Consider the following 18807-nt stretch of genomic DNA (forward strand, 5'->3'; position numbering starts at 1 on the left):
AAAGTTGCCAACGCTAAAAGATTTTCACGTGACCTGGCGTGCTGAGAGTGGCTGTTTGGCGCACCTGCAGCAAAGATGTTTGAGGATATATCTGTACAAATGTCACAAATCAAATTGATCAGTGTTGTTTTTGCTTTTATATGTTTTGATTATACAAAAAATAGGTGCCCATTTTGAGTGTAAAGACCCTCAGCAAGGCCGATTCATATAGAACCTGGCACACCAAGAGGGGTTATTTGGCACGACTGAAGCAACAGTAAGAACAGATCTATGTCTGACATATTTATCTGAGTAGGTCTATGTCACATCAACGATTTTATGATGCATTTTAGGATCATTGGGAGACAGAAACGCACAAGGACAGTGCCTCTGCAACTTGGCGTTTGCTTACAGTCAGCTGAGAAACTATGACATGGCAGAGTTCTACTACCAGCAGGCACTTCATGCTTTTGTGGATGCAGGTAAGGTTATGAATACTTTATTGAACATGTCAACGCTGCTATAGTATATGTACATACCCATTTCTATCAATAACAAGTATAATTACCTTCCTGATTTGGGCTGAAATTAAGTCTTTTACAAAGATGTCATGAAAGCCAGCATGCCTCAAGTCATGTACAGTAAATATGCTGTATAATTCTGGTTGCCAACATTGTTATAGTCAGTGGCGGATTTTATCCAGGGGCTGCAGGGCTGCAGTAGCCCAGTAAAATCCACCACCCCTTCCGGCTAGTACAGGCTGTAAGTAGTGGACTAGCAGGATAGTTGCTTCCAATTGGAAGCGCTCCCTGCTAATCAGACGGACAGGCAGTCCTAGGTGATTGCCAGACCAGACTGCAATTAGCACAGACCAGACTGCAATTAGTGGAGAGAGCGCTTCCAATCATTAGTCACTCCCCTGCTATAATGTCAGCCAAATCTGGCTTCTAGGACCTGCAGAAAATGCAGTCCCTAGAAGCCTGCTTCCTGATTTGTGCACATGTGCGGGATTGCGATTCCACGCATGTGCACATTGGAGAGTTGAGACCAGTCCGGGAGTGGGCACCAGAGTGAGTGTAATGCTGTAGGGAAGCCAGCAGAAGTTCCACAGAGAACAGATCTGTGTGTCTGGCTCCTTACTACCCACCTTCCCCTATAGCTGAGTATGAACCAGATGCAGACCACTGGGAGCTAGGTGTTAGGAGCCGCTGCTGGTTATAGTACTGGAGCATGACTGCAGTAGGAGAATCTTGGTGGCTTTGAAACAAATATTTGTTTTGGAATATTGCTATTAAATGTCAGTGACCAAAGCAGCCTAAGCTGCTAATATGTTACCGCAAAATTGTACCTACATAAATTACAGCAGATAATTAATAATTAGAGGAGACTAAGGACCTGATTCAGAGATGCACACAAATCACATCACATTATGACTGCGATCCCATACGCAGCAGATATGCAAAAATATGCAAATATAGCAGCCACACTGAGATGCCCACAGTTTGTGTCTCAAATCCATCACCTGCATACAGAAATGCAGCATCAGATGCACATTGGTCACACCACCTATATTTGCTCAGAATGTCTGTTGGAAGTACAGTAAGACATTTTTTTTTAATGTTTTTTTAATTGATTATAACGTGTTTTGAGCAAAGAATCAGACAGTGGAGGTGATTCAGATCTGATCACTGATGTGTGTTTTAGCACAGCGGACGATCAGGTACAAATTGCGCATGTGTATGCACCGCAATGCGCACTTGCGTCGGACAGCAACAAAGGGAATTGCTGGTCAGCGACGGGATGGTGCGAAAAATCCATTTGCATGGGCGTTCGCAAGGTGAATGACAGGAGGAGGCCATTTGTGGGTGACAACTGACCATTTACTGGAAGTGTCCGGAAAAACACAGGTTACCAAAGAATTTTCAGGGACCGTATCTGACGTCAGCTCTGGCCCCGATCAGCCTCTTGTGATCGCACTGGAGGAGTAAGTCCTGGGCTGCGTAGAGACTGCACAAAGTGGATTTTAGCAGCTCGGCGTACACATAGGAGTGCACACTTGTATGACGAATATATACTGCCTCTGGAGGCGGAGATTATATGAACGCAGGACAGCAAAATTAGCAGCCCATCGATCAGGTCTGAATCACACCCAGTGTACAATATCATACAGGTTGAGTATCCCTTATCCAAAATGCTTGGGACCAGAGGTATTCTGGATATGGGATTTTTCCATATTTTGGAATAATTGCATACCATAATGAGATATCATGGTGATGGGACCTAAATCTAAGCACAGAATGCATTAAACAAAGTGTGTCTACATTCACACAATTCATTTATGTTTCATATACACCTTATACACACAGCCTGAAGGTCATTTAATACAATATTTTTAATAACTTTGTGTATTAAACAAAGTTTGTGTACATTGAGCCATCAAAAAACAAAGGTTTCACTATCTCACTCTCAGTCAAAAAAGTCCGTATTTCGGAATATTCCGTATTTCAGAATATTTGGATATGGGATACTCAACCTGTATTAAAAAAATCATTAAAAGATGGCGCTCATACATAACATGCAAAAGTAAAAAAATTAATTTACTAAACACTTAGGTAATTAGGAAATAAAGGGGGTTATTCAGGTTTATTAGCAAACCAAAAAATAACACTAATGGGCAAAACCATCTGCACTGCAGGTGGGGCAGATGTAACGTGCAGAAAGAGTTAGATTTGGGTGGGTTATTCTGTTTCTGTGCAGAGTAAATACTGGCTGCTTTATTTTTACACTGCAATTTAGATTTCAGTTTGAACACACCCCACCCAAATCTAACTCTCTCAGCAGTGCACATGGGGGGTCATTCCGACCCGTTCGCTCGCTGCGTTTTAACGCAGCAGAGCGAAAGGGTCCCTGCTGCGCATGCGCCGGTGCCACAGTGCACCTGCCGGACGACCGAAGGCCATAGCAGGACAGCGATCGCCTCTTCCTGATTGACAGGCAGAGGTGATCGATGGGCGGGAGGGGGCAAAACGACGGCGCTTGCCCGCCGTTTCGTAGGCGCAGTCTGGCCAACGCAGGCATGGCCGGACCGAATGGGGGGGCGGGCCGCAGAGGCTGCGTGACGTCATACGCAGCCGTTGCGGGCCGGGGAGTGAGGAGTAGCTCCCGGCCAGCACGCTAAAGCTGCGCTGGCCGGGAGCTACTCCTGGAGTGCAAAGGCATTGCCGCTGTGCGATGCATTTGCACTTCTGCGGGGGCGGCACTGACATGCGGGGCGGGCTAGCCCTGTGCAGGGCGTCCCCCCGCATTTCGGGAAAGATGATCGTAGCTTTGCTAAATTTAGCACAGCTACGATCAACTCGGAATGACCCCCATGGTTTTGTCCATTAGTGTGCTTTTTTAGTTTGTTAGCAAACCTGAATAAGGCTCAAAGTTCACAAAGTAGAACATAAATTACATAATAATAATAACAACAACAATGGTGTCATGCGGACTATGAGACCCCCAACAAGAATATAGGAGGATTATTATTGTTGTTGTTGTTATTGTTCTTATTATTATTATATACCAGTTGCAGTGAATACAATGAGGTGGATGAAGGCATTGGACGAGCAGTCGTGACTGCAATGGGAGTATAGCTATGTAACTTTCCCAGATGTTAAAACATTTGGAAACTCTAGATTTTTAAGCCAAAAAAAACTTCCAGACAATCCAGCTGATTAAATAAATCATGTTTTTCCTTAAAGACAAAGAAAAGAGGCAATCCTGGCCAAGTCCATACTTGTACTATGGTATTTTTAGTGGCTGCACTCAGAGTAAGTAGGAGTTTCGAACAACCCGTTGATCCTGAGGAAAATCCTCAGTATGACTATGACCCATTTGGGATTAACCAATTGCTCCTGAGCAAATTGTCGGATCCAAAGCCAAAAGGCTCTAACTGGCAAAAGATCAGTGATGAACATTTGCAATATCTTTACCACAGCAAGGACATCTATGGAAAGTGGAAGAGCCCATCAAAAATCCCCTGGAGCCTTTTCCACTGTTTACGCAGTCATAGTCGCAGGCTTAGACACCTCAGCGAAATAGTCACAACACACCTGCATTTGACTTGTCATCTTCTGTTGCCGCCCACAATAGCTCCCTGTCTGTTAATCGCACTGCATTCAAGTACTTATTGCAGCCACTGTTGGTAATCCATCAGAACGCATACACATTGCAACTCAGACACAAGCTCAGTACAAAAAAATATAGATTTTGGTTTACTTACCATAAAATCGCTTTCTCTGATTCCATCTGGGGGACGCGGCGCACTTACTGATGGGTTAGAGTGTGTGGGTGAGGAGTTTGGCACAGAACCTATAGAAAACTAACTCATCCCCCCTCTAACCCCTCCCATCACCAGTCTGATCAACAAGCACCTCACTTAACGTTTAGCCAAGCCTAAAGTGATAAAACAGAATGTAACCAATAAACCAGACAAATATATGGGAGGGATCGCAGTGTCCCCCAGACGGAATCAGAGAGAGATTTTTACAGTAAGGAAACAAAAATCCCTATTTCTCTTTCATCCATCTGGGGGACGCTGCACACTTACTGATGGGATTTCCCAAAGCAAGCTAATTAGAGGAGGGAGACACAGACGGCATAGCTGTCTGTAAAATATGACGCCCAACAGATTCAGTCTCCAAACCAAAAGTTTGAAAATGATAGAACTTTGTGAAGGTATGCACGGACGACCAGGTCACTGCTCTACACAACTGCTCGACAGATAAACCCCCACAAACAGCCCAAGAGGTTCCAACAGCTCTAGTCGAATGAGCCAGTATTGGGTCAGGAACAGTAACATTGGAAGATACATAGGCCTGTCAAATAACCGAAGTCACCCAACGAGCCACCGTGTTTTTAGGAGCCGGCCAACCCCATTAGAGTGCGTCAATCAAAACCAACAACGTATCTGTACGACAAATAGATTCGGTACGAGACAAATAAATGTGTGAAGCCCTAACATCCAATAAAGCCAAATGGTTATCCTTTCCGGAGGAAGAAGGAGTAAATGCCAGAAGCACAATGTCCTGATTTAAGTGGAAAGCCGACACAACCTTCGGGAGGAAGGAAGGTTTCGTACGAAAAACTCGGTCATCATGAAAAACCAACAAAGGCAGCCTGCAAGAAAGGGCCGCCAACTCCGAGACATGTCTGGCCGAAGCAATGGCCAAAAGAAAACATCCTTGAGTTTGAGGAACCTTAATTCCACAGATTCCAATGGTTCAAATGGAGATTTCTGAAGAGCCGTAAGAACTAAATTTAAGTCCCAGGGAGGAACCGGGGAAACAAACGGCGGTTGAATCCTAAGCACTCCCTGAAGAAACGTCTGGACCTCTGGAATGAGAGCCGATCTTTTCTGAAAAAGCACAGAAAAAGCGGAAACCTGTCCTTTAAGGGAGGAAAGCCATAGTCCTTTAGTGAGTCCATCCTGAAGGAAAGACAAGAGGTGAGGTACTCTAAATAGGTCCAGTGCCAATCCGCATTTCTCACACCAAGCAATGTAAATAAGCCACACCCTGTGATAAATTCTAGAAGTTACAGGCTTCCTCGCCTGGAGCATCGTTTTCACGACTGGCCGAGATAATCCTTTTGCTCTTAAAATGTTGGATTCAAGAACCATGGCATCAAAGCCAGTCGATTTAAATCTGGGTCCTTGAAGATCTGGTCGCAGATATAGACTGAAAGGTTCCCTGACTACCATGCTGCGCAGAAGCATGTACCACTGACGACACGGCCAACTTGGAGCTACAAGCATGACTGGTAGGCCTTCTCGCCGGATGCGTTGAAGTAGGCATTGAATTAGGGGAATCGTTGGAAACACATATCCCAGTTGAAACTGCCATGGAGCTGTCAAGGCATTGATTAGTGTTGCCTGAGGATCCTGAGTACGCGATCCGTATTGAGGGAACTTCTTGTTGAGATGAGACGCCATCAGATCTATTTCAGGCATTCCCCACAGAGACTGTTCATTTTCTTAAAATGTCTAATCTTTAATGGATATGCATTAAAATTATAATATCAAGGAATTGGTGAAATATTAAAATATAGTGTGAATAAGAAAAACAGAATGTGATAATAAAAACTACTAATTTCCGACTGATGATCCCTCAAAGTGTCAACTGAAATAAAGGCTATATTGCCTGTAACAAGGTAGCTGTGTCTTTTATTGATATTGTCCCATAAACTACTTTTTTGATGGGTATAGCAAGCTAGCAGTATTGTTGCTTATCCTTTGCAACACTTACAGACACACTTTTATAAATTGTAGCTATTTAGCTACTCTTATAAGTTGTAGCTAGTTGTATGTTGCTAGCTTTGTTCCAAGGATGTGTCACTGCTAGTACTTCATGTAGGGGAAATAATTCCTCCACTGGTTATCTTTGACTGACACAACATTTGCAGATATGCTCTTATGTATTATAGCTACTTAAATATTATCAGTTTTATTTCTGTAATGTATTGCCCAGTTATCTGTGATTAACACACCATCCTTTAGATATTAAATATTAAAGGAGATCTTTCCCATCATATCAAGTGTGTTTTATTTTGAATTTTAAGCAATCTGTTAGTTTGTATATAATAACCCTCACAATTCCATCCCTTCAGAGAAATTATATCTATTAGGCAGTCGTGCATAACACTGCTAATTCATTATAGTCTCTCAGCATCAATAGTATTTCCTCTATATTTATTTATTTCCCTATCTGATAGTTTTGATTGGTTGTAAGAGGATTATACTTATTGCATAACTTATATGTTTTATGATCACAGCACCATGTAACTTGGGATGCTGTGATCACTACTGCAGGAGAGCACTGGAGAACGGCCGCCCGTCTCTATGCCGCTGGCCGCACTGAGCTCAGCGTGTACGCGGGCTGACGCCGGGACTCCCCGCTCTCTCTCTCTTCTCTCCGTCTGACGGCTTTGTACACAAAGCCGCTGCCGGCAATGGAGATCGTGAGAGGGAGCTATCCTTATATCAGTACTGCTTATCTCTGTGGGAGGACAATACAACTGTAGACACGTTTATCACATTAGTTGAACTTAGAGTTTTAACATTATTCAGAAGCAGCCCATGGCCGTTCCACCTTAGGCTTCCTGGGTGCAACCTTTTGGCTTAAACTGGACAAAACCAATATTGTGAGCTGTGAGGTGTTAAGAATACACTGGAAATTAGTGGAAACCAATGTTATTGAGGTTACTAATACTGCAGGAAGAAAGAAAAAAACACATTCTGTTATTTTAGCTGTTTTTATGATTTTTTTAAAAAAATGCAGATCCAAAACCAGCACGAGCGGTTATGGCAAAACCAATGTAACCCTTTCTTCCTCTCTAGGCCCGATATTAAGTGGGTTACTTGTTGGGCTGTATTAGGCGTGCCTCCACCCAAGCGCTAGTCAAGTTCAGGGCTTGCTTGGGAAAGCCAGTAAAGAGTAGCTAAGGTTACCCTTCGCTCTTGGATTAGGTTAACACCTACCTTGTCTCCCCCGATGGTTCATTGGTGTTTTCTGATTCCCTATCAAGGTATTCCACTGGACGTTGGGTATTCCGGTAAGTATTTATTATACCACCAAACACAATGTTAGTCACACAAGGTTAAGTTAAAATGAGTAGGGTACAACGTAACAACACATTACAGATAATTATAGATAATAATAAGCAGTGACTTTACTACAGTTTCCACCCCTATACACTTTCCCATGCATGCAGTACAAAAAAATGTAGGGAACCGGTTATAAATAAAACAATTAGTACTATAACAGAGCCTTACTCCTACCAGCGTCACATCCTGCTGCCTGAACGTCTGCCTGACACTAGGTAGTCCAATGCAAGGGTATTACCTCCGAATAGTGGAGGTTCGTAACACGTTGGTGCACAGTTGGGGCCCATAGTAGAAGAGGCTATGAATAGATTCCTGACGGTGAGTAGTCTCTAATATGAAGTTAGTTCCAGAGAGAGACCCGGAGTAATATTGATGCCCCGGGTGGATGCTTGTCGCATTAGCCTATAATCTCCATAAAGTGGTTATATATGTAATTGCGGGTCTAGGTTTAGCATTGTGTGGTAAAGTTAATAACTGAGTAGCTGGCAGTTTAAAAAGGGTCGGTATTCTGTGTAGAAGGATGACTATCCTGTTATCCCTGTCAGATGGCTTCAATTGCTACCAAGTGACGCTCCTCTTAATTTAGCAGTCCCTTCACTGTGAGGTATTGGTGCCTTGAGCCTGCTAGCAATTGCTACACTAACTGCTCTCTGATCCTCTTCTCCGGGGAATACAGGCTCAGCCCCTGGAGTACTATAGGCAGGATATTAAAACACCCAAAAAGGGGAAGGCGTGGAGTCTACGATACTCTGCACCTGATCAATCGCTACGATCGATCCATCCCCCTAGGGGGGACTGCGTGACGTCCGTATTGTCCTAATAGTAGCCGGCGCGAGCTGACAGATTGGATGGGGGGATGACTTTGGTGTCACTTGGCCACAGGGGTATTCTGCTGATGCACTTATATTGTCTCTACCTCCCTGAGTGGATGGGGGATGCTGCTTATGCACTTAGACTGTCTCTGCCTCTCGGAGGTGATGGGGATGCTGCTTATGCACTTAGACTGTCTCTGCCTCTCGGAGGTGATGGGGATGGTGCTTATGCACTTAGACTGTCTCTGCCTCTCGGAGCTGATGGATATGTGCAATTAAATTGTCTCTGCCTCCCTGAGCTGATGTGAGGGCGAGGGGTTGGCACTCACCGTTTAAGCTGACTGTTCATCTCCCCTGGAGCTGCGCTGGCTGCCTGTGTATTTTAGTCTGTTCTCCTGCTGGCCAGTGGATCCCAGCTGCACTCGGTAGCGATGAGTCTCCTTTTAGGGGTGGACCCGGCCAGCCGTCACTCCAGCCGGGCCAACTGAGGGGAATCAGGAGCCTGCCCCGCCTTCAGCCATCCTCCAACCACTACTACAGGTCGGGAATCGCTCGTATCAGCGGCGCTCCCCCAGCTCTGCAGAATTTCTTCTCCCAGCTCCGATCTCAAGCACCACGCCGGATCAGTCCCGCAGTGTCCCTCTCTCTCTCCAGGTAACCTCCGACTTTTTTTCTCCCGCTGCTGCGGGGCTAACTGTCCCCTGCAACCGCTCCAACCGTTTTTTTTTTCTTCCAGCAGTCTGCGATCACACACCCTCCTAGCTGGTGCGGGGGCTCCTTCCATGAGTCTCTCCAGCCTGCTCGTGCAAGTTGGCTCCCCAGTGTTAATATAGTCCATACAATACATATGCACAGTTACTATATATATGCTTATAATTATATATATATATTAGAGATGAGCGGGTTCGGTTTCTTTGAATCCGAACCCGCACGAACTTCACTTTTTTTTCCACGGGTCCGAGCGACTCGGATCTTCCCGCCTTGCTCGGTTAACCCGAGCGCGCCCGAACGTCATCATGACGCTGTCGGATTCTCGCGAGACTCGGATTCTATATAAGGAGCCGCGCGTCGCCGCCATTTTCACTCGTGCATTGAGATTGATAGGGAGAGGACGTGTCTGGCGTCCTCTCCATTAGAATAGAGATAGATAGATTAGATAGAGAGAGATTGTGCAGAGTCGCAGACAGAGTTAGTTTACCACAGTCAGTGACCAGTGCAGTTGCTAGTTAACTTTTATTTAATATAATATATCCGTTCACTTCTCTCTGCTATATCCGTTCTCTGCCTGAAAAAAAAAACGATACACAGCACAGTCAGTCACACAGTGTGACTCAGTCTGTGTGCACTCAGCTCAGCCCAGTGTGCTGCACAGTCATCAATGTATAAATTAAAAGCTTATAATTAATTGTGGGGGAGACTGGGGAGCACTGCAGGTTGTTAGCAGGAGCCAGGAGTACAATTATATTAATTAACAGTGCACACTTTTGCTGCAGGAGTGGTGACCAGTGCCTGACCACCAGTATAGTATTGTTGTATACTACTAATATCTCTTTAAATATCAACCAGTCTATATTAGCAGCAGACACAGTACAGTGCGGTAGTTCACGGCTGTGGCTACCTCTGTGTCGGCACACGGCAGGCAGTCCGTCCGACCAGAATTGTATTATTTATTATTATATACCTACCACCTAACCGTGGTTTTTTTTTCATTCTTTATACCGTCATAGTGTCATCCTAATTGTTACGAGTATACTACTATCTCTTTATCAACCAGTGTACAGTGCGGTAGTTCACGGCTGTGGCTACCTCTGTGTCGGCACACGGCAGGCAGTCCGTCCGACCAGAATTGTATTATTTATTATTATATACCTACCACCTAACCGTGGTTTTTTTTTCATTCTTTATACCGTCATAGTGTCATCCTAATTGTTACGAGTATACTACTATCTCTTTATCAACCAGTGTACAGTGCGGTAGTTCACGGCTGTGGCTACCTCTGTGTCGGCACACGGCAGGCAGTCCGTCCGACCAGAATTGTATTATTTATTATTATATACCTACCACCTAACCGTGGTTTTTTTTTCATTCTTTATACCGTCATAGTGTCATCCTAATTGTTACGAGTATACTACTATCTCTTTATCAACCAGTGTACAGTGCGGTAGTTCACGGCTGTGGCTACCTCTGTGTCGGCACACGGCAGGCAGTCCGTCCGACCAGAATTGTATTATTTATTATTATATACCTACCACCTAACCGTGGTTTTTTTTTCATTCTTTATACCGTCATAGTGTCATCCTAATTGTTACGAGTATACTACTATCTCTTTATCAACCAGTGTACAGTGCGGTAGTTCACGGCTGTGGCTACCTCTGTGTCGGCACACGGCAGGCAGTCCGTCCGACCAGAATTGTATTATTTATTATTATATACCTACCACCTAACCGTGGTTTTTTTTTCATTCTTTATACCGTCATAGTGTCATCCTAATTGTTACGAGTATACTACTATCTCTTTATCAACCAGTGTACAGTGCGGTAGTTCACGGCTGTGGCTACCTCTGTGTCGGCACACGGCAGGCAGTCCGTCCGACCAGAATTGTATTATTTATTATTATATACCTACCACCTAACCGTGGTTTTTTTTTCATTCTTTATACCGTCATAGTGTCATCCTAATTGTTACGAGTATACTACTATCTCTTTATCAACCAGTGTACAGTGCGGTAGTTCACGGCTGTGGCTACCTCTGTGTCGGCACACGGCAGGCAGTCCGTCCGACCAGAATTGTATTATTTATTATTATATACCTACCACCTAACCGTGGTTTTTTTTTCATTCTTTATACCGTCATAGTGTCATCCTAATTGTTACGAGTATACTACTATCTCTTTATCAACCAGTGTACAGTGCGGTAGTTCACGGCTGTGGCTACCTCTGTGTCGGCACACGGCAGGCAGTCCGTCCGACCAGAATTGTATTATTTATTATTATATACCTACCACCTAACCGTGGTTTTTTTTTCATTCTTTATACCGTCATAGTGTCATCCTAATTGTTACGAGTATACTACTATCTCTTTATCAACCAGTGTACAGTGCGGTTTTTTTATACCGTGGTTTTTTTATACCGTGGTTTTTTTATACCGTGGTTTTTTTATACCGTGGTTTTTTTATACCGTGGTTTTTATACCGTGGTTTTTTTATACCGTGGTTTTTTTATGCCGTGGTTTTTTTATACCGTGGTTTTTTTATACCACCTAACCGTGGCAGTCCGTCCATAATTGTATATATAGTATACTAGTATCCAATCCATCCATCTCCATTGTTTACCTGAGGTGCCTTTTAGTTCTGCCTATAAAATATGGAGAACAAAAAAGTTGAGGTTCCAAAATTAGGGAAAGATCAAGATCCACTTCCACCTCGTGCTGAAGCTGCTGCCACTAGTCATGGCCGAGACGATGAAATGCCAGCAACGTCGTCTGCCAAGGCCGATGCCCAATGTCATAGTACAGAGCATGTCAAATCCAAAACACCAAATATCAGAAAAAAAAAGACTCCAAAACCTAAAATAAAATTGTCGGAGGAGAAGCGTAAACTTGCCAATATGCCATTTACCACACGGAGTGGCAAGGAACGGCTGAGGCCCTGGCCTATGTTCATGGCTAGTGGTTCAGCTTCACATGAGGATGGAAGCACTCAGCCTCTCGCTAGAAAAATGAAACGACTCAAGCTGGCAAAAGCACAGCAAAGAACTGTGCGTTCTTCGAAATCCCAAATCCACAAGGAGAGTCCAATTGTGTCGGTTGCGATGCCTGACCTTCCCAACACTGGATGTGAAGAGCATGCGCCTTCCACCATTTGCACGCCCCCTGCAAGTGCTGGAAGGAGCACCCGCAGTCCAGTTCCTGATAGTGAGATTGAAGATGTCAGTGTTGAAGTCCACCAGGATGCGGAGGATATGGGTGTTGCTGGCGCTGGGGAGGAAATTGACCAGGAGGATTCTGATGGTGAGGTGGTTTGTTTAAGTCAGGCACCCGGGGAGACACCTGTTGTCCGTGGGAGGAATATGGCCGTTGACATGCCAGGAGAAAATACCAAAAAAATCAGCTCTTCGGTGTGGAGGTATTTCACCAGAAATGCGGACAACAGGTGTCAAGCCGTGTGCTCCCTTTGTCAAGCTGTAATAAGTAGGGGTAAGGACGTTAACCACCTCGGAACATCCTCCCTTATACGTCACCTGCAGCGCATTCATAATAAGTCAGTGACAAGTTCAAAAACTTTGGGTGACAGCGGAAGCACTCCACTGACCAGTAAATCCCTTCCTCTTGTAACCAAGCTCACGCAAACCACCCCACCAACTCCCTCAGTGTCAATTTCCTCCTTCCCCAGGAATGCCAATAGTCCTGCAGGCCATGTCACTGGCAATTCTGACGAGTCCTCTCCTGCCTGGGATTCCTCCGATGCATCCTTGCGTGTAACGCCTACTGCTGCTGGCGCTGCTGTTGTTGCTGCTGGGAGTCGATGGTCATCCCAGAGGGGAAGTCGTAAGACCACTTTTACTACTTCCACCAAGCAATTGACTGTCCAACAGTCATTTGCGAGGAAGATTAAATATCACAGCAGTCATCCTACTGCAAAGCGGATAACTGAGGCCTTGACATCCTGGGTGGTGAGAAACGTGGTTCCGGTATCCATCATTACTGCAGAGCCAACTAGAGACTTGTTGGAGGTACTGTGTCCCCGGTACCAAATACCATCTAGGTTCCATTTCTCTAGGGTTGCGATACCGAAAATGTACACAGACCTCAGAAAAAGAGTCACCAGTGTCCTAAAAAATGCAGCTGTACCCAATGTCCACTTAACCACGGACATGTGGACAAGTGGAGCAGGGCAGGGTCAGGACTATATGACTGTGACAGCCCACTGGGTAGATGTATGGACTCCCGCCGCAAGAACAGCAGCGGCGGCACCAGTAGCAGCATCTCGCAAACGCCAACTCGTTCCTAGGCAGGCTACGCTTTGTATCACCGCTTTCCAGAATACGCACACAGCTGAAAACCTCTTACGGCAACTGAGGAAGATCATCGCGGAATGGCTTACCCCAATTGGACTCTCCTGTGGATTTGTGGCATCGGACAACGCCAGCAATATTGTGCGTGCATTACATCTGGGCAAATTCCAGCACGTCCCATGTTTTGCACATACCTTGAATTTGGTGGTGCAGAATTTTTAAAAAAACGACAGGGGCGTGCAAGAGATGCTGGCGGTGGCCAGAAAAATTGCGGGACACTTTCGGCGTACAGGCAGCACGTACAGAAGACTGGAGCACCACCAAAAACGCCTGAACCTGCCCTGCCATCATCTGAAGCAGGAGGTGGTAACGAGGTGGAATTCAACCCTCTATATGCTTCAGAGGTTGGAGGAGCAGCAAAAGGCCATTCAAGCCTATACAACTGACCACGATATAGGAGGTGGAATGCACCTGTCTCAAGCGCAGTGGAGAATGATTTCAACGTTGTGCAAAGTTCTGATGCCCTTTGAACTTGCCACACGTGAAGTCAGTTCAGACACTGCCAGCCTGAGTCAGGTCATTCCCCTCATCAGGCTTTTGCAGAAGAAGCTGGAGACATTGAAGGAGGAGCTAAGACAGAGCGATTCCGCTAGGCATGTGGGACTTGTGGATGGAGCCCTTAATTCGCTTAACAAGGATTCACGGGTGGTCAATCTGTTGAAATCAGAGCACTACATTTTGGCCACCGTGCTCGATCCTAGATTTAAAACCTACCTTGGATCTCTCTTTCCGGCGCACACAAGTCTGCTGGGTTTCAAAGACCTGCTGGTGAGAAAATTGTCAAGTCAAGCGGAACGCGACCTGTCAACATCTCCTCCTTCACATTCTCCCGCAACTGGGGGTGCGAGGAAAAGGCTCAGAATTCCGAGCCCACCCGCTGGCGGTGATGCAGGGCAGTCTGGAGCGACTGCTGATGCTGACATCTGGTCCGGACTGAAGGACCTGACAACCATTACGGACATGTCGTCTACTGTCACTGCATATGATTCTCTCAACATTGATAGAATGGTGGAGGATTATATGAGTGACCGCATCCAAGTAGGCACGTCACACAGTCCGTACTTATACTGGCAGGAAAAAGAGGCAATTTGGAGGCCCTTGCACAAACTGGCTTTATTCTACCTAAGTTGCCCTCCCACAAGTGTGTACTCCGAAAGAGTGTTTAGTGCCGCCGCTCACCTTGTCAGCAATCGGCGTACGAGGTTACATCCAGAAAATGTGGAGAAGATGATGTTCATTAAAATGAATTATAATCAATTCCTCCGCGGAGACATTGACCAGCAGCAATTGCCTCCACAAAGTACACAGGGAGCTGACATGGTGGATTCCAGTGGGGACGAATTGATAATCTGTGAGGAGGGGGATGTACACGGTGATATATCGGAGGATGATGATGAGGTGGACATCTTGCCTCTGTAGAGCCAGTTTGTGCAAGGAGAGATTAATTGCTTCTTTTTGGGTGGGGGTCCAAACCAACCCGTCATTTCAGTCACAGTCGTGTGGCAGACCCTGTCACTGAAATGATGGGTTGGTTAAAGTGTGCATGTCCTGTTTTGTTTATAGTTACAACATAAGGGTGGGTGGGAAGGGCCCAAGGACAATTCCATCTTGCACCTCTTTTTTCTTTTATTTTTCTTTGCGTCATGTGCTGTTTGGGGAGGGTTTTTTGGAAGGGACATCCTGCGTGACACTGCAGTGCCACTCCTAGATGGGCCCGGTGTTTGTGTCGGCCACTAGGGTCGCTTATCTTTCTCACACAGTCAGCTACCTCATTGCGCCTCTTTTTTTCTTTGCGTCATGTGCTGTTTGGGGAGGGTTTTTTGGAAGGGACATCCTGCGTGACACTGCAGTGCCACTCCTAGATGGGCCCGGTGTTTGTGTCGGCCACTAGGGTCGCTTATCTTTCTCACACACACAGTCAGCTACCTCATTGTGCCTCTTTTTTTCTTTGCGTCATGTGCTGTTTGGGGAGGGTTTTTTGGAAGGGACATCCTGCGTGACACTGCAGTGCCACTCCTAGATGGGCCCGGTGTTTGTGTCGGCCACTAGGGTCGCTTATCTTTCTCACACAGTCAGCTACCTCATTGCGCCTCTTTTTTTCTTTGCGTCATGTGCTGTTTGGGGAGGGTTTTTTGGAAGGGACATCCTGCGTGACACTGCAGTGCCACTCCTAGATGGGCCCGGTGTTTGTGTCGGCCACTAGGGTCGCTTATCTTTCTCACACACACAGTCAGCTACCTCATTGTGCCTCTTTTTTTCTTTGCGTCATGTGCTGTTTGGGGAGGGTTTTTTGGAAGGGACATCCTGCGTGACACTGCAGTGCCACTCCTAGATGGGCACGGTGTTTGTGTCGGCCACTAGGGTCGCTTATCTTTCTCACACACACAGTCAGCTACCTCATTGTGCCTCTTTTTTTCTTTGCGTCATGTGCTGTTTGGGGAGGGTTTTTTGGAAGGGACATCCTGCGTGACACTGCAGTGCCACTCCTAGATGGGCCCGGTGTTTGTGTCGGCCACTAGGGTCGCTTATCTTTCTCACACAGTCAGCTACCTCATTGCGCCTCTTTTTTTCTTTGCGTCATGTGCTGTTTGGGGAGGGTTTTTTGGAAGGGACATCCTGCGTGACACTGCAGTGCCACTCCTAGATGGGCCCGGTGTTTGTGTCGGCCACTAGGGTCGCTTATCTTTCTCACACACACAGTCAGCTACCTCATTGTGCCTCTTTTTTTCTTTGCGTCATGTGCTGTTTGGGGAGGGTTTTTTGGAAGGGACATCCTGCGTGACACTGCAGTGCCACTCCTAGATGGGCCCGGTGTTTGTGTCGGCCACTAGGGTCGCTTATCTTTCTCACACAGTCAGCTACCTCATTGCGCCTCTTTTTTTCTTTGCGTCATGTGCTGTTTGGGGAGGGTTTTTTGGAAGGGACATCCTGCGTGACACTGCAGTGCCACTCCTAGATGGGCCCGGTGTTTGTGTCGGCCACTAGGGTCGCTTATCTTTCTCACACACACAGTCAGCTACCTCATTGTGCCTCTTTTTTTCTTTGCGTCATGTGCTGTTTGGGGAGGGTTTTTTGGAAGGGACATCCTGCGTGACACTGCAGTGCCACTCCTAGATGGGCCCGGTGTTTGTGTCGGCCACTAGGGTCGCTTATCTTTCTCACACAGTCAGCTACCTCATTGCGCCTCTTTTTTTCTTTGCGTCATGTGCTGTTTGGGGAGGGTTTTTTGGAAGGGACATCCTGCGTGACACTGCAGTGCCACTCCTAGATGGGCCCGGTGTTTGTGTCGGCCACTAGGGTCGCTTATCTTTCTCACACACACAGTCAGCTACCTCATTGTGCCTCTTTTTTTCTTTGCGTCATGTGCTGTTTGGGGAGGGTTTTTTGGAAGGGACATCCTGCGTGACACTGCAGTGCCACTCCTAGATGGGCACGGTGTTTGTGTCGGCCACTAGGGTCGCTTATCTTTCTCACACACACAGTCAGCTACCTCATTGTGCCTCTTTTTTTCTTTGCGTCATGTGCTGTTTGGGGAGGGTTTTTTGGAAGGGACATCCTGCGTGACACTGCAGTGCCACTCCTAGATGGGCCCGGTGTTTGTGTCGGCCACTAGGGTCGCTTATCTTTCTCACACAGTCAGCTACCTCATTGCGCCTCTTTTTTTCTTTGCGTCATGTGCTGTTTGGGGAGGGTTTTTTGGAAGGGACATCCTGCGTGACACTGCAGTGCCACTCCTAGATGGGCACGGTGTTTGTGTCGGCCACTAGGGTCGCTTATCTTTCTCACACAGCGACCTCGGTGCAAATTTTAGGACTAAAAATAATATTGTGAGGTGTGAGGTGTTCAGAATAGGCTGAAAATGAGTGGAAATTATGTTTTTTGAGGTTAATAATACTTTGGGATTAAAATTACCCCCAAATTCTATGATTTAAGCTGTTTTTTAGTGTTTTTTGAAAAAAACACCCGAATCCAAAACACACCCGAATCCGACAAAAAAAACCCGGTGAGGTTTTGCCAAAACGCGGTCGAACCCAAAACACGGCCGCGGAACCGAACCCAAAACCAAAACACAAAACCCGAAAAATTTCCGGCGCTCATCACTAATATATATATATATACATGCAACTCATATATGTACACCTGCAAACTAATATATATATTTTATATCTATACCACGGGGTACTAAAGTGGACATCATGTACTAGAGAGCTACACCAATATAGATCAAAAATACGAAGGAGATCCAGATCCAAAATCAAAACTTGAAAAATGGCTCGGCGCACACCCCTAGTTTATATAATCCGAACTTCTGTGTATGCTATATTTATATAAGGAATATATACAATATTTATATGGCATTACACAAAGAATATTTTCCAGTATTTGATTCTATAATCTTTCCCATTCTTTTATCTATACCTTTTATATTTGGAACCACTCTATGACATAATGTCACCACCAGTCTTTTCTGTCTGCCGATTCCTCAGGTAATTTGGATACAAATCTAAATCCTATCCTTCACTTGCAAATCTTTCCATGACTTTATTTCACTCCTGTCATTCACCTTATTCCCTAAACACATGCTTGGGTTTCTGAACAGTCCATCAGTGATCTCCTGCTATTTCATAACCATTTCTCGCTTACATATACAAGGTTTTAGTAGAAGTAGAACTACACTTGCTCGATACAGTAGACTCTCCCAGATTCTCATCAATTAACTCTCACATAATTCTTTAGGAAAACATATTCTTTCTGCTCCTAAATCCTTTGCAACCTCACATCCTGCCCTTAAAATGCCCTAAGTGCAGTGGTTTGCGATCTCCTTGTGTCAGAGCACCCTGGAGCATGACTGCATACTCACAGGGTTGCTGCAGGTGGGTGGTTAAGTCCCAAATTAATTTTTTGCCAGCCATTTACACAGGTTGCACTCCTGTTTACTACTTCTAAAAATGCGGTAGAGTTTGCCATCTACCACTGATGGTTCATAACCATTAATTATTTCCAATCAATAGTAAATAGTTGTACCATTCAATGGGAGATCCAATGAAAAAATCCCATTGCTGCATGTGTGACTGCAGTTCCCATTCTGTTGCAGAGACACTGACCAAATTCATCAGTGGTTAAACCAGCAGCAGTTTCCCACCAATGGATAAACAACATTGGCCATTGATGATTAAGTCATCCATGGCCATTCCTAAACCATCATAGTGATCACATGCAGTCTCGCACTGATGGTGGGGAACTTTAGAAAGAAACACTGGCTTATTGGGTTCAGCAGGCTGCAGAGTGCTTTCAGCAG

At 45.6% G+C, this 18807-nt stretch overlaps 1 protein-coding gene across 1 annotated transcript in view; it reads left to right on the forward strand.

The window, feature by feature from the left end:
* LOC134932100 (tetratricopeptide repeat protein 24-like) overlaps window positions 1-18807 on the forward strand; it is a 270982-nt gene that overhangs the window by 73118 nt on the left and 179057 nt on the right. The window contains exon 4 of the mRNA XM_063926170.1: window positions 333-461. Coding sequence (XP_063782240.1) covers window positions 333-461 — 129 coding nt within the window. The remainder of the gene's footprint in view (window positions 1-332; window positions 462-18807) is intronic.

Source organism: Pseudophryne corroboree, chromosome 6 (genome assembly GCF_028390025.1).
Source record: "Pseudophryne corroboree isolate aPseCor3 chromosome 6, aPseCor3.hap2, whole genome shotgun sequence".
Lineage (NCBI taxonomy): Eukaryota > Metazoa > Chordata > Amphibia > Anura > Myobatrachidae > Pseudophryne > Pseudophryne corroboree.